We start from the raw sequence: 15,087 nt of genomic DNA on the forward strand, positions 1-15,087 counted from the left end.
GGGAAGAAGGGGGTTATGGACAAAAACTAACTTGGTTGGTTTACGTCATCTGTCTCATTTCTTCCTTCTGTTTTTTCTCTTTTGTCTCTCTCACTCTCCCTTTTCCTCTCCCTCTCCTTCTCCATCTCCACTCCTCCATCTTCCTCTCCCACTCCGCTCACCCCCACTGCTTAGCAGTATACTAGTTAAACATTAATTTGACGTATGTTGGAATATGCAGAATGCTTACCTTATTTACATAGAAAATTTTTGCGCCACATATGTGGCTGGGAAGTTGGCTAGACCTCAACCAGAACGATTGTCCAGATGTTTCGTTACCACAAAATTGTTATTCGCCTCAACACAATTGTCAAAATTTCAAATAAGATTTCAGTTTTCTTATGAGTTGAAATTTCGCTCTCAAACGAAACTTTCTACTATGGTTACAACACAGGCACAATTTGAAAGACAAGAGTTTGAAATTTAAGGAGTCCTACATGAAACTCTAGATGAGTGGTGAATTAGTGATCCAATGAGGTGCTATGGGTACCATTCTTCTATTCATTGCGGTGTTGATGGTTTTGCATTGGGTTTGGTCATTTTTAACTAATTTGGGACCAACTGCCCCCATAGGCACATAGAACTAACTACACTTTTTTCCTCTAAAGTTAACTTGTAAACCACTCAGAAATTTCGATCAAACTTTACCGCTCAATACTTTTTTTTTCTTCTTCTATATTTTACTTTTTAATAAAAAAAAAACGGCACAGTATTCAGGTTAATCTATTGCTTTGGTACATCTATTGCTTTGGTACATAACCATTCATACTTTCGTGATTTAGCCATTAGCTCAAAATTTGTAATGAGTTTGTTGCTCCTAAACTTTAACTAATGTTATTCTTATTTTCGTTTTAACCTGATAAAAATAACATTGCATATATTAAAAAATCTTAATTACTTAAAAAAATCCGGCTCCCACCTATAATAATATTTAAATATTTTTTGATGTGCGACTCTTGGTCCATCTTTTGTGACAGTTTTGCCCTTTGTATCATGCTAGTAAAAATAAGGAGCAGCTCTTGGGATGATTAGTGTTACAAAATGAAGCAGTACTTTGGTTGGCCAAATAAAACTTTCGCCCCCTAAGATGGATAAGAGAACAGAGAAAATAATAATAAGTGTTACAAAAGGTCAACCAAACCTACACGTTCAAATCCCACAACGGCTCTTAGTTTTTCACTTGAAAATGAGTCATAATCAAAGTGCACTACTGCTACAAGCCTCAATTACCAATCTTTCACGTAGAGTATGAGTGCGCAGAGATACATGCTTGTTTCTTCAAATATAAACCAAAATTTTCTTTTGCTGAAGTCTTCGAAAAGACAACTAGTCAAGCTGAGAAACCAACTGCAGATTTACTCTTGTGAACATGTATGTAACACACAAGATATTAGTCTTCGTCCATCCCTCCAGGTTGTTGATCTCTTCTTGGACCTCCTGCTTGTTTCGCCATTATGATCTGCAGCATGACAATGGGTATCAGCAGAATTACCAAGATTCTCTTTGACGAGATACAATGACGCCATGAATTACCCAAAGGCCAAAACACAATAAAAACTTAAATACAAGCTTTAAGGGCCAGAGCATGATACCTGGTCTACTCGAAGAACAGTGCATGCAGCATCTGCAGCATACTTGAGAGCAAAGAATCTGACAAAGAAAAAAAAAATTATTCATGCCAAGGCTACAACAGTTGTGAATTCAAAAATCATTGCAGAAGAGACCACTGTTGATGTTAATACATACTCATCTCTAAAAAATAATAGGTCCACATTCAGATAAAGCTAAAAACTTTAACAGAAGATGTCTGCACCTGCTCAATATCTCTTCACTAAACTAGGCCAGTTTGAAACTCTTAGACGGTTACAACTATTAGCTATTGGCTCAATTAATTGCCATCTGCATACAATCAACTATCAATTCTTTCAACTGGATTCTAACTTTCTGAATGATTATCATGAGAAACCATTTAAAAGTTATCAACTCATCGAACAGAAGTCATCAACAATGAAAATCTGCTTCGCACTTATTGGCCTTAAAGAACTGTTAAGAGAATAATAATCACTAGTGTTGCCATAAAATACTTTTTTATCATCAAGTTTGCTTAAAGTTATTAAATCAGAGTTGCCTGCTGCCTGACGCAAAAGATCCGACAAAGACCATAGCAAATTAAATACCCACAAACCAATAATACAATAACAGAGAGATGACAATCTTTATAGCGACAACATCACGGTTAATATATATTTGTTGGATAGTAATTTAATATAGGGATAACATCAGATAGTTGAAAAGAAAAGTGATTAATTATTAAATGAAAACTAACTCACTTAGTAACATAGAGGTCCCAAATATTGAGGGATGACACATCTTTGCAAACACCTTCCTCCAAGTCAATGCCCACTTTGGTGTTTCCATCCGCATGTTCAGCATATAAAGAAGCTATGATCTCCATTGAGTTGAGCCCTGCATTCTCAGCCAAGGTCTTAGGCACCATCTCAAAGCTTTCAGCAAACTTTGCAATAGCATACTGGTCCAATCTGCAACAACAAGAGTTGGATTAACCCAAAGAGGTTCTTAAATATAAAAACATACCAAAAGCCGAAAACCATAGTATGGGGCCAGCAATTAGAAACCAAACACTTGATGAAATTGTAGAGATGTTAGGTAGTTGCTCAAACATCCAGATCAGTACCAAAGGAGTAGGCTAGTAGCACAACATCCAGGTCAGGACCCAAGTGTTTAAAAGTTAGATGGAGCACTTATGATAATGCTCTTAAACTTAGCACTTCAATACAAGGTATGCCTGGCAGAACTGCTGGTCACTAGCAACTGCTTCAACTCCTTTGGGGGTAACATACGAACTAGGATCATGTGTAAGGATTGATACTAATTCCCTACAACTATGCAAGATATGATTTTAAAAATGTGGACGAATTCCATCCTTTTCTAGGTTCCCATACAAATCCCACTCACTCTTCAAGAGCCAGTACAGAGGACAAAAAATGTGGAATTACGCGTGGTAACAATGAGACGTGGTTAATAACAAAGTTTAGTACTAAGGTTAATAATAGTGAAGGACAAAAGGTGTAGCACAGACAAAGCAAACAATGAAACAATGATATTAACGATAAATGTAGCAAACAAAAATCAAGAATGCTAGATCTATACCACCAATTTTAAAATAGAAGAGTGAGACGGAAAATGTATTACCCTGTTTCTCTGAAAGAAAATTCCTTCAATTTTCTTGCTAATTCAATTTCTGTTGCCGCAGCTCCAGGAACTATTCGGCTGTTCCTGCACATTGCCTGAGACAGGTACTTATTAATAAATTGTTGATTGGCGAACACCCCCACATCTGACAACAACAGAACCCTTGAAAAATGTTTTCAATGTCCACTAGGACTAGACATCGGGACAGTTAGAATTTCAAATATCACTGAAAGAAATAAATGTATCCATACCTTGTAGGTATTAACACCATCATCAACTGCTCTTTCAAGGTCGTCTAATATACTGTCAGTGCTTCCACGTAGAACCAAAGTTGAAATAGAGTTCCCATTTTCTTCGTTTTTTACAATAGTGACCTGTCAAGTAAAAGAGTAATAGGTAAACTGTAAACATCAATCCCAATGTCGATGCACAAAGCAAGTCAAACAAAAACATAAAAGTATCATTCTGAGGATCAAGATACATACCCGAGAACCACCAACTTCCTCTACTGAAATAGAATCTGCATATCCCAAGTCATCAGGGTTTGGCTGGCTAAGCTTCAACTGTCACCAAGGTTAAGAAATACGTTAAAGAAAAGTCAAAGTGATTTTACTCGAGATCTAGTAAAGATAGCTTACAAGAGCAACAGCACCAGTTGTACGACAGAACCGCCTCAATTCAAACTTTGAACTGATTTTTAGAACCATAAGCCTGGAAATGAAAATTATGATTGTGATGAATGATCACTAAATAATTTTATTAATATTCTCCTATTGATTACGGAAGTATATGCATTTACCCTCTTGACCATAAATGGTAGAAACCAAGAAATGGATGACAATCATGTATTTCATGTCTTTCTACAGTTACATTTCAGGGAACCCATTCAGTGCTCATCACTCGAATTCTTACCAACTGATAGTAAAGCACAGTTGAAACTTAATGACTTTGGTCATGTGACAAAACAAATAAATTTACTTGTAACGCTCGCAGAAATGTAATGCCATCTCGCCAACTGCTGCTCCACTGACAACGACCTTGGCACCTGAGTCCGCAACTGCTTTTATAAGCTCCTCAACTTTAGCTTCCTCTGTCTTTGCATAGTTTTCAAGCTGCAAGAGACCGTATGAGACTAGCTTGTAATCAAAGTGTAGAAAAAACATCCCATCCCATGCAATTTTGAATAGCAATACACCTTGATGAGAAATAACGGGAACAAATTTAAAGGAAATACAAAATATCACGTTTAGGAAGTAGAGCGCAGTAGCACACCACCAGAACCAGGCTTGTCACCGGAGAACATAATACAGACACTCTTCAACCTCGGTGAACCATCTAATGGTGCATTTGTAAGGGAAAATACAAGTCGGGAAATCATAAGGCCTATTATTAATAGTCAAAGGAGTATTAGTTTCCTAAAATTTATACACACCACAAGCACTTCAAGTTCATGTGTTCAACAAATGTTTGTAGCTTGTTTCAGCTTCTTGGTACAATGAGTAGGAAAGCGGAAGACACGGGCTAAAGATTTTTGTCAAACCTGCCTAACATGCATTTTTTGATGTGTAAATCCCCAAGATTTACTTTTGAGCTCAGATATATATCTAACCAATTTAAAAAATAATACAGAAGTAGCCACAACATTTGACAGAGACAGCCGTTACTAATAACAGGAACCAAAACAGTAACAACAGTAAAAGTATAAAATGAGTTGAAGTTGTAATTTAATATCGTTGCTTGACTTGATTCTGTAACATCCAAGACTCGATATGAATGCACATAAGGGAATAGATGGAGTTAAAGCACCACGAACTTTGATAACCATTTTCACAGGTGCAAATAAACTTAAAATGGCACATAAATCAGAAATGCATAAATGATCACAAACACGCAGTAAATAGATTGCACACATATCAAGATCGGATAAGTAGTATTATAACAACGTAAGAACAAAGTATCATCCTTCATACAACCTGCTCAGCACTTTGAATTAGTACGGTTCCCTTTGTTTCAGTTGCAGAAGTATCAACACCTCCAACAAACACAGCAATCTACAAAATAAAAAATCAGCAAATACATAATTTTATCATGTGTCCATTAAGCACTTTACTAAACCATATACAGGAGGACATCTATTTAACAAAATGAAAATGAAAATTATAACTAAACTCCTATGCCAACTTCTAGAGACAGAATTATTAACCTGACTGTTTAGAGATAATTACTGAGATAAACCAGTCAGGAGAAAAGTGTCATACATTCTTGAAATCATTAATCTTGAACAGAAACAATTTTGAGGCTCAAATGTTACCTCGATTTCATACATTTATAATATGAGCATATGACTTATTAAAGCGGGCGTAAAGTGATCTTCGCAAAAATGGAATGTGTGACACCAGGAGGGATGTAAGTAATAAGGCAATTTTCACTTTAGGTGTTAAAGCAAAAAGAAAAATGGAATTTCTCGTGAACCATGAAAAATCATGGTCACAGCACCTTTAGCAGTCAGGTGATAAGCAATTACTTCTACATATTGTGAAATTGCAAGTAATGCAAACCCTCAAAAAGAAGTACACCATAAACAACAAATAAGTTTTCTCGACTAAACAACTACATAAAATTGACTGATAACGACAGATGCATGTGATAAGTGATTTTAAAAAGAGTCATAACAGGTCTAATAACTTTCATATAGTACAACAATCTCCTTATCTCTCCGCTATTGTGTTCAGATTCTCCGGCAACAGGAAATTCAGTAGCATACACAAATATCTAAAAGACGCAACCAGAGGGAGAATCACCTGAGTTACATTGACACGGATATGTATCTGTATTGTCTGACACAGCGAAATATCAAAAACTGGGGTATATATCACATACAATACGTGACCGTGTGTGTCGGACATTTGGATACGACACTGATTATTTTCAAAATAAGGAATGTCCATGTAACATAGAGAACAGCTAGCTATGGAAGTAGGGCATTAAAGCAAACCTAACAGCACTGCTATGAAATATACGCATCTGTATAACAACTAAATCACTATTAACATTGATGAGCACAAACCTTAGCCTTTGCCATTTTCTTTATGCTCCCAACAGCATCATGTTTTAAGACCATACCACGTACAATTGCAGAATTTTGCAGACCACCTCCAACAAGCTTTACGACACGGACATTATCCACGTTGAAGCTTGCTGGGTTCTTAGGGCATACTTGGATGCATGCCTAGATTAAAAAAATAGAAGCAAAATCATTATCACCATTGTACCTCAATAAGCATATCATGGCTTAATTAATGTCACGACTTAAACATTTCAGATGAACCAATTATAGGTTCAACATCCAGCACCAAAACTGTTTTATCCTATATGTGCAAGCTTAATCAACGCCAAAATTACAACTTTACAAGTCTGAAAAGTAAAATTCCGAATTGGAACAAAACCTTAAAAACAGTAATTAGTTATAATAATAATAATTATGATACCAGTACTGATGGTCAACAAATAATGACCATACTTACATCGGCAATTAGAGGGCACAAAATATCTTCTTGGCCATATTGTTTACTAGCAACAGCAGCTTTCATGCGGAGAACAACTTCATCCTTGTTCCTTACATCCATAATCTCTGAACCTTCCTCTACCAACTCATCTAAAAGTTCAATTGCCTGAAAAAATAAATATATAAAAAAAAGTCTCAATTCATACACTTTATCAAGATGAGTTCTTTCCAAGTGTATAAATACAAACCTTAGCAATAGCTTTAGTGTATCCACTAATAATTTCACTCGGGTGCAATCCCGACCTGATAAGCTCCTCGGCATTTTGTAAAAGTTCCCCAGAAAATGATATAGTTAGATTAGCTCCATCACCAATTTCCTCCTGCTGTGCCTTTCCAGCCAACACCAATATCTTTGCTGCAGGATGCTGGACCTCGAGTTCATTCACTATTGTACCAGCGTCATTTGTAATGAATAACTTGTCCAAATGATTAATTACCATCTTGTTCATGCCTGAAAAATGACATTACACATTACTCGACTTATTATTAAAAATAACAATAATGGGGAGAGGAGAGGGAGGGAATTACCATTAGGACCAAGAGAAGTACGAGTGATGACGGAAAGCTGTTTACAAGCATCAATGTTTTTAAGAACGGCTTCTTCTAGACCGGATAAATGTTTATGTCCTTCTTTAAGCATCGATTGTATTCCATGTGGTGGTAATAAAGCCATCCTCTTTTCTTTCTTACTGTGGTTTTGAACTAGTAGCGATCTATAAATGAGATTTGGTTTGGAGAAAAAGAGAGAGAGAGAAAGAGTGAGTGTGAGTTCAGATTTATATAAACCCTAATAATAATAACTAGACCGATATACGAAATTCCAGAAACCGCTCAAATGGTGCGTAGTTAATGAAACTTGGGCTTTTATATGGAAGCCTGTTATTAGCAAGGTCCAGCCAAAGTAAATCAGACTTCCACCTCCTTGAACTTTAAAAAATGAAATGGGATAGTGGATACTTATTAGGGGAAGGGCTCCCTTATATTTGCTTGTTCTCTTTTTTGGATATTTTATGTTCGGTATGCATTAGTAGTGGGTGTAGGTGTGTGATTATAGTTGCGCAGTTTAAGCCCCTATTAATCGTTGCTTAATCGGAGTTATGCGCCTCTCGACCGATGCGATCAAAAAAAATTTAGAGGTCTGAGCGAATGCCATAAAACGGGTGATTTCTTTCGTTTAATTGGCGATTAATCAAAAAATCGGTATAAAAAAAGCGCCAATTAATAGGTTTATAGGTTTTTTTATTATTATTTAAGCACACAAAATAAAACCCACGAATCTATATATTGAAAATATTTCACTTCACCAGAAAAAATAATCAAAACCATAAAAAGAAAAAAATCACCAAATAAAACTCTTAGGTCCAGCTAACACTCCACCACTCAAACTTGTAGTTTTTTGAATTTATTTTGTTTTAGGTTGTTATATCACTTATATGTCACATATGTATTATAGGTTAACTAAGGCGATTAATTCCGATTAATCGTTATAAGCTCTTGGAGGCGACTTGCTCCCGATTAGTGCTTAAATTGCATATGCTTAGAGCATCTTTATGAGATAAACCAAAAAAACACCAAATTTTTTAACCAAACCAAACACCAACCAAAAAAATACCAACCATCTTTAGGAGAAACATCAAATTTTCCACATCAAATGACGCGATTTTTAGATAAACCGTGTCATATAGCCCACACGGTTTTCTCAACACCGTGCACTGAAGCCCATCTTAAAATCCAAACATAACGCGGATTTAGGAAAACCGCTCAATGTGTCACACATTAACTTTCTTATTTATTTTCTTTCCAAATATCTCACGTGATTTTGGTTTCGCAAAACAAAAGTCCATGCGGTTTTGGAAAAACCGCGCCATAGAAGCCCACTTAGAAGCCCAAGTCCATGCGGTTTTGGAAAAACCGTTTCCTTATTTATTTTCTTTCGAAATCTCTCACGCGGTTTTGGCAAAACCGCGCCATAGAAGTCCAAGTCCATGCGGTGTTATAAAACCGTGTGAGAGTTTCCAATCCGTGGTGTTATAAAGAGATTTGGAGATACAACCAAATTTATAACCAAATTTTGGGCAATTTGGCATTTGGTTTGATGTTTTTTTTTGTATTTTCATCAACATATGACTCTCCTGAAGATGAAAAAATACTAAATTGTTAGAAAATTTAGTGTTTGATGCTAGAAAAGTATCTCTTCTAAAGATGCTTGATCTATTTGGAAAAGTATACACGTTTGAGGGCGTTGTGTGCCTTTTTCATTCATACTCTCAAATCCTCTGATTAGTATTTTCATACTTCAAATTAAGTCTTGCTTTCAATAGCATGAGATGTGTAGAACATATCAACAAAAGAAAAAGGTTCTCTATTGGTAGAATACAAACTGAAGAATGGAGAAATCATAAAATATAACTCCGTTTATCTTTATGTCTTATTAATAGTTGAAAATGATCCTAGGCTTTTGTTCTCAATTGTAAAACTATGTTTTTGGGTTTCAAATGTGAAGTTTTGTTTCATTTAACCAAGGACCATCAGTCCACACAAAATTTTATTTTGCATATTGAGTGACGATTATATCAAAAATGAAAACTCAAAACTGGTCAAAATTTTTTGTATATATTGGACTTATTCTATTCCATCGAGATATATATTGAATATTTTTCATGTACAAAAAAAAAAAGAAATATATCGACAATATTTTGGAAATCTCATGCGATATTTTGGGCCTTGCATTTAACTACTCCACACAATGACACAAATGAAAACTCATGACACTGATTTGTTGCAGCTGGACTTCTTCTATTCCATCGAGTTGTGCTTAAGAAGGATTTGGGCCCATCTGCCTCTATTTTTTTCTACTCTTCCCGCCCTTTTGCCACTTTCACTTCGCTCCTTTTTTTTTTCCCAACCAAAAAAACACTCTCTTTGCTTTCGCTGGCCATTCAATCGTTTCTCGAAAATGTTGTGGGTGGATAAATACAGACCAAAATCCCTAGACAAAATGATTGTCCACGAAGACGTAGCTCAAAACCTCAAAAAACTGGTAACTTTTTTTATATAAAAACCCTAATTTACCCCCCTTTCATTATTTATATTAAAGTTCGTTTCTTTTTATAATTTTATTTTCAATCTAGGGTTTAGATTGTAATTATTTGTTTATTTATGATGATTGAAACAGGTTACAGAACAAGATTGTCCACATCTTCTGTTTTATGGACCATCTGGTTCTGGTAAGAAAACCCTAATTGTGGCTGTGCTTCGTCAGATGTTCGGTGCTAGTGCCGAAAAGGTAACATCTCGTTTTAGTCTTAAATTTCAGGGTTTTTGAAATTTTATTGATTTTTTGGGGTTGGTTGGTTTTTTTGTAGGTGAAGATTGAGAATAAAACGTGGAAAGTCGATGTAAGTTATTTTCACTCGGACTGCGTTTGATGTCCTTATTATACTATTGTCGATCTTTAATTGGAATAGATGGGCTTTGCTTGTTTTGTTTCTGCACCAGGCTGGGAGTAGGACGCTTGATTTAGAACTGACCACATTGTCGAGCACCCACCATGTGGAAATGAATCCTAGTGATGCAGGTTTTCAGGATAGGTATGTTGTTCAGGAGATCATCAAAGAAATGGCGAGAAATAGACCCATTGATGCAAAAGGGAAGAAGGGTTACAAAGGTAATAATTTACTTACTATTTTTATGCTACTGTTATAATGTGGGGTACTAGGGCTTAAGTTATACGAGTTACAAATGATAGAAAAGTATTTTTCAGCACTGGACGTGAAAATACACTACATGAATGAGTTTATCATTTTGAAAAAGGAAGGATTCATTGTGTGTTTTTTTTTTATGCCAGTGCTAGTGCTTAATGAGGTTGACAAGCTCTCAAGAGAAGCCCAAAATTCACTACGAAGAACAATGGAGAAGTACAGTGCTTCCTTGTCGATTGATTTTGTGCTGCAACAGTTCATCTAAAGTTATGGAAGCAGTTCGATCTCGATGTATGAACATCCGGATAAATGCACCAACAGAAGAACAGGTTCCTAAAACTCATTTGTGCATTCTAGTCACTTCCTATTATTTCCATCTACAGATAAATCAGTATATAAGCAATGAAAAAGAATGAAATATGTATCTGGAATAGAATGCTTCATTTGAGCTGTTATTATCTGCAATTAGATGTATTCACAGTAGTATGAGTGATTTGATATATTTGCTATGGGTATCCTAATTTTGTGCTTTTGACCAGATTGTGACAGTATTGGAGTTCATTGGCAAGAAGGAAAGTTTGCAATTACCCCCTGGATTCGCTTCTCGTATTGCCGCTCAATCAAACAGGAGCTTGAGAAGGGCAGTACTTTTATTTGAGACATGTCGGGTTCAACAGTTAAGTTTTGTGCAACACTTTATTTCTCAGTTTTGCAGAGACTTTAGTCTTGTTTTTCACCACTTTTCCTTTTAGACTCACTCATTCTTTGGTCATCTTTACTTGGAAACAGGTATCCTTTCACAAATAATCAGGCAATACCACCTATGGATTGGGAGCAATATGTTTCTGAAATTGCAACTGACATAATGCAGGAGCAGAGCCCTAAAAGGTTTGACATTCTGCATCATAGTTAACTCTAATCCTTTTAAATTTTAACATACTTTACTCAATTCAAATGTATAAAATTCATGATTTACTATTTAAAAAAAAAAAATAAAAAAAAAAAAAACTGCACGATATCTACATCTTCTAAGAATGCCAAGAAAAAAAAAATGCTTACAGGCTATGGCCATCATCTGGGACTTTGGGCTGTTTTCTATGTGCTAAAACTTGTAGGGCTTAGAGTATGGAACTTGTATATGAAGCACTGATTTATGGTAGAAAATGGTGGATGGTCCGAAGACAAGCAATAACGGTATTGATGATTTCAGTAATTGGTCCCTTTATTATTTCTACAACTCTAAGCAATAACCAAACTTCCCTCTCCTGTTTAAATCTGTGTAGCTATATATACTTCGGATCTCTGGAATCTGGATAATTTTGTTGCATTGTTCTTTCCCCTGGTTCTCTGATTTTATAGTAATGGTGCTTCCAGGCTGTTTATGGTTCGAGGGAAGTTATATGAGCTGCTAATTAATTGTATACCTCCTGAAATTATTTTGAAGGTAAAGCATATATTGAACACGTTAATTGGATTGTTTCACTTTTCATAGGGATTCCACACCCATTTACACCCAAAATAAACTCAATTTCTTACAATTGGTATCTCAATCTTTCTGGTGTTGCAGAAACTGCTTGCAGAATTAATAAAAAAGTTGGATGCTGAACTAAAGCATGAGATCTGCCATTGGGCTGCTTACTATGTAAGATCCTACCTTCTCCTTTTCTTCGGTAACCGTGTTAACTGAGAGTGGAAACAAAACTTAGCATCAATTTTCTGTCCTTGTTAACAGTATTGAGTATCTGTGGAAACAAAACTTAGCATCAATTTTTTGTCCTTGTGTAGTTACAGTATTAGATATTGTATCTGTGTCAACCTATTTGGATCTATACATGTGGTGCACAGGCAGTCAAATTTAAGCTTGATTTTGTTGTATTTTAGAGATAATCACATGATCCCTACAATATGATATGTCACTATTGTATGGACTTATGGTACAATGGCTTTTCCGAGTTTTCGTGTTTTGAAATTTTGGGTAAAATCCGATTGCTTTATGTAGCATGTACATGATTACCGGGCAATGTGGCAATAAAATTGATAATAGATTAAGATAGCAACAGTACAATGGCTTTTGGCTGCTTTATATCTCACATGTGGGATTTGTGGGTCATGATCATGGCTTGTGTAAGACGTGTAAGATTGGTTGCTAATGGCAGATGCTGGACTTCCCGATATTTTGATAGATGCTAGTCTATTATCTGATCTTGATTATAGAATATTAGTTATATTCTTGTTATTTTTCTTACAGGAGCATAGGATGCGTCTTGGGCAAAAAGCAATATTTCACATAGAAGGTACACAATTTTTTTTTTTTTTTTTGGTTTAGGGCAATGGTAAAGGTTTTGCAGTCTTACATATTTGGTTGCTATACCAATGTCTTTGTCACTGTGCTTAAACATATGTGAAATTGCATGACTGCAACTTCTGTCATCTAAAGATTCATGATTCTTCCTTCATATTTTACTTATTCCACTAATATGTTTTTCTTCAAACAACAAGGCTTTATCACTTTACGCATTACTTTGAAAGGCATACCAAAATGCTCCCGGTCAACTGATACTTCATTCATAAGGGCCTCAAAACTGAGGTTGATCGTGAGGTGTTAAAACTGGTCATTAGCAAAGAATTTGGTGGTTAAATACGTCTGTATGCAAAGTGACCAATTATGCTTATGTGCAGTATAGAGACTTGCCTTTTAGTGCCTTACTGAAAGGTTGTGATTCCCACGCTCATGTAGGATTCATTACTCGTTATTTGTTTTATTTTATTTATCTTATTTATTTTATTTATATTTTTTATATCGATTAGTGGAATCATTTTTACTGGGATATTTATGTATCTTACTGAAAAATATACATAAATGGATGTAGAAGAGTGTATTCTAATTTCTAAGTGAAAAAGTGGGTAAGAGCTAGCAAATGAAAAGTATTAAGGAGACAGCTAAAAGTGTTTATGTCGCCTCAGAGCCTATGGCCTATGCATTCTCCATACAGGTGGAACCCATTTTCAATGTGGTGGAGTAACTGCTATCAATGTAGGTATGGAGTTTGGTAGTGGCGATGTTTACAGTTTAGTTCAACACTACATTCAATTGGGATTAGTGCAGAAACAGGAAGGTTTTTGTTGAGTTCTCTAGTACATTCAAAAGGTCTCCATTTCAATCTGGATATCGAATATATTAGTGTTCAGATCGGGTATTACTATGTTAGAAATTTGATTAGTATTAGTTTACACCCTTTTTCAAGTCCTATAGAAGGATTTCAGAAGATAATTACAGGGATTTTGCTTCTAATTGACAATTTTTTTTTTTTTATTTTTTTTTCCTGGATGGATGAGATTATTTGTTATAGTTATTACACAAATGTTTGTCTGTGGCAGTATTTATATTTTGCACTTAGCTCGACATACCTATTACTATGTAGAGAATCAATGCTTGGGATTGGTTGAGCATTCATTTAGATTAATGTGTGATTGTTGAACTTTCATGTTATATATATACATGTATCCCTTAAGCTGACCTGATGTTTTACGGAGGACTTGGTCATCTGACAATGTGTCAACTACGTTTTGAATATCAAGAACTACCAAAAGTTCATTTTGCTTTGCAACCAACACTGCCTTTATTTAATTGCAGCATTTGTGGCAAAGTTCATGAGTATATACAAGGCATTTCTCATTGCAACATTTGGATGATCTTGATGCACTGAGCAGCTTACTTCAACTTGCAAAGCTCAGGTTACTCAAAGTGGAGTCCAGATATATTTTCTCTGACATGCCTTTTTTGGTTGCTGTGTGATGATGTCAGCATATCTATCCAAGGGATCATCCCTCTTTCTCTAGGTTTTGATTTGCTTTGCAAGTTATCACGAGTATTTATGTCAGAAGATATGTCTCGTGATAAAACTGAAGTGTATGAACTTCTGCTGTGAACTGACAATTTGCATTATGCAGTACCCTTCGAAAAAAATATATATCATGCTTTGTTTTTTTCTTGTTTGTAATCATATCATGCTATAACAATAGAAACATATGGCAAAAACAAGCAGAACTTGTAACAATACAGGATCAATCCCAGTGATACAGTCCACAAAATAATTAAGTCTCTAAATGTGTTGTTTCTGTGCCCACCTAGTCCAAACAGAATGCTTAGCTAACCAATGCAGAAATTCAGCTCCATGGTACTGCGGATATTTTGGTTATTCTGCCTAACAAATAATTTATTTTTCTTCAGATTTTTGGTTCACATGTGAAAGGTTAAAACTTTTTGGAATTGCTTAACACATGGTGAATGGTTCTTTATGAATCACTGAGATCCAGTCGTGCAAAAAATTCTTATTGACCCATTTGGTAAAATATAACCACTGCAGTAGCAAGAATTGATCTAATGGTTTGTGAATGAGAACTAATGCATCCAAGAGGGCGAGAGATTGGATGGAGATGCAAAATATGTTAATTACCTCACCCGCAAAAATGAAGTGAAATATGTTTTCTGGTGTACCAGTCCTGCCCAAATGGCAGCTGAAGAAAATTTATTTTTACATGGCGTAAATAGACCAATATGTTGCGAAT

General features: G+C 35.5%; 2 protein-coding genes across 2 annotated transcripts; one reads left to right on the forward strand and one right to left on the reverse strand.

Moving 5' to 3' along the window:
* Positions 1-1,092: 1,092 nt before the first annotated feature.
* On the reverse strand, positions 1,093-7,624 carry LOC147483954 (TCP-1/cpn60 chaperonin family protein). The gene is made up of 13 exons (XM_086576400.1): positions 7,346-7,624; positions 7,006-7,268; positions 6,777-6,923; positions 6,320-6,481; positions 5,226-5,303; positions 4,231-4,364; positions 3,891-3,963; positions 3,738-3,815; positions 3,504-3,626; positions 3,253-3,347; positions 2,370-2,579; positions 1,632-1,689; positions 1,093-1,498 (listed from the first exon to the last, which is right to left on the reverse strand). The coding sequence occupies exons 1-13, from the start codon at positions 7,488-7,490 to the stop codon at positions 1,430-1,432; spliced, it is 1,635 nt and encodes a 544-aa protein (XP_086432526.1). The 5' UTR covers positions 7,491-7,624; the 3' UTR covers positions 1,093-1,429.
* A 1,949-nt stretch (positions 7,625-9,573) lies between these two features.
* Positions 9,574-14,505, forward strand: LOC147483955 (replication factor C subunit 3-like). Its single transcript, XM_086580024.1, is given in 12 exon segments — positions 9,574-9,857; positions 9,993-10,103; positions 10,183-10,215; positions 10,316-10,484; positions 10,665-10,747; positions 10,749-10,847; positions 11,058-11,194; positions 11,308-11,406; positions 11,893-11,962; positions 12,086-12,160; positions 12,767-12,812; positions 14,153-14,505. Coding segments are annotated over 12 exon segments (1,065 nt in total). The 5' UTR covers positions 9,574-9,773; the 3' UTR covers positions 14,212-14,505.
* Positions 14,506-15,087: the final 582 nt, after the last annotated feature.

This window comes from Coptis chinensis, chromosome 8 (genome assembly GCF_015680905.1).
Source record: "Coptis chinensis isolate HL-2020 chromosome 8, ASM1568090v1, whole genome shotgun sequence".
Lineage (NCBI taxonomy): Eukaryota > Viridiplantae > Streptophyta > Magnoliopsida > Ranunculales > Ranunculaceae > Coptis > Coptis chinensis.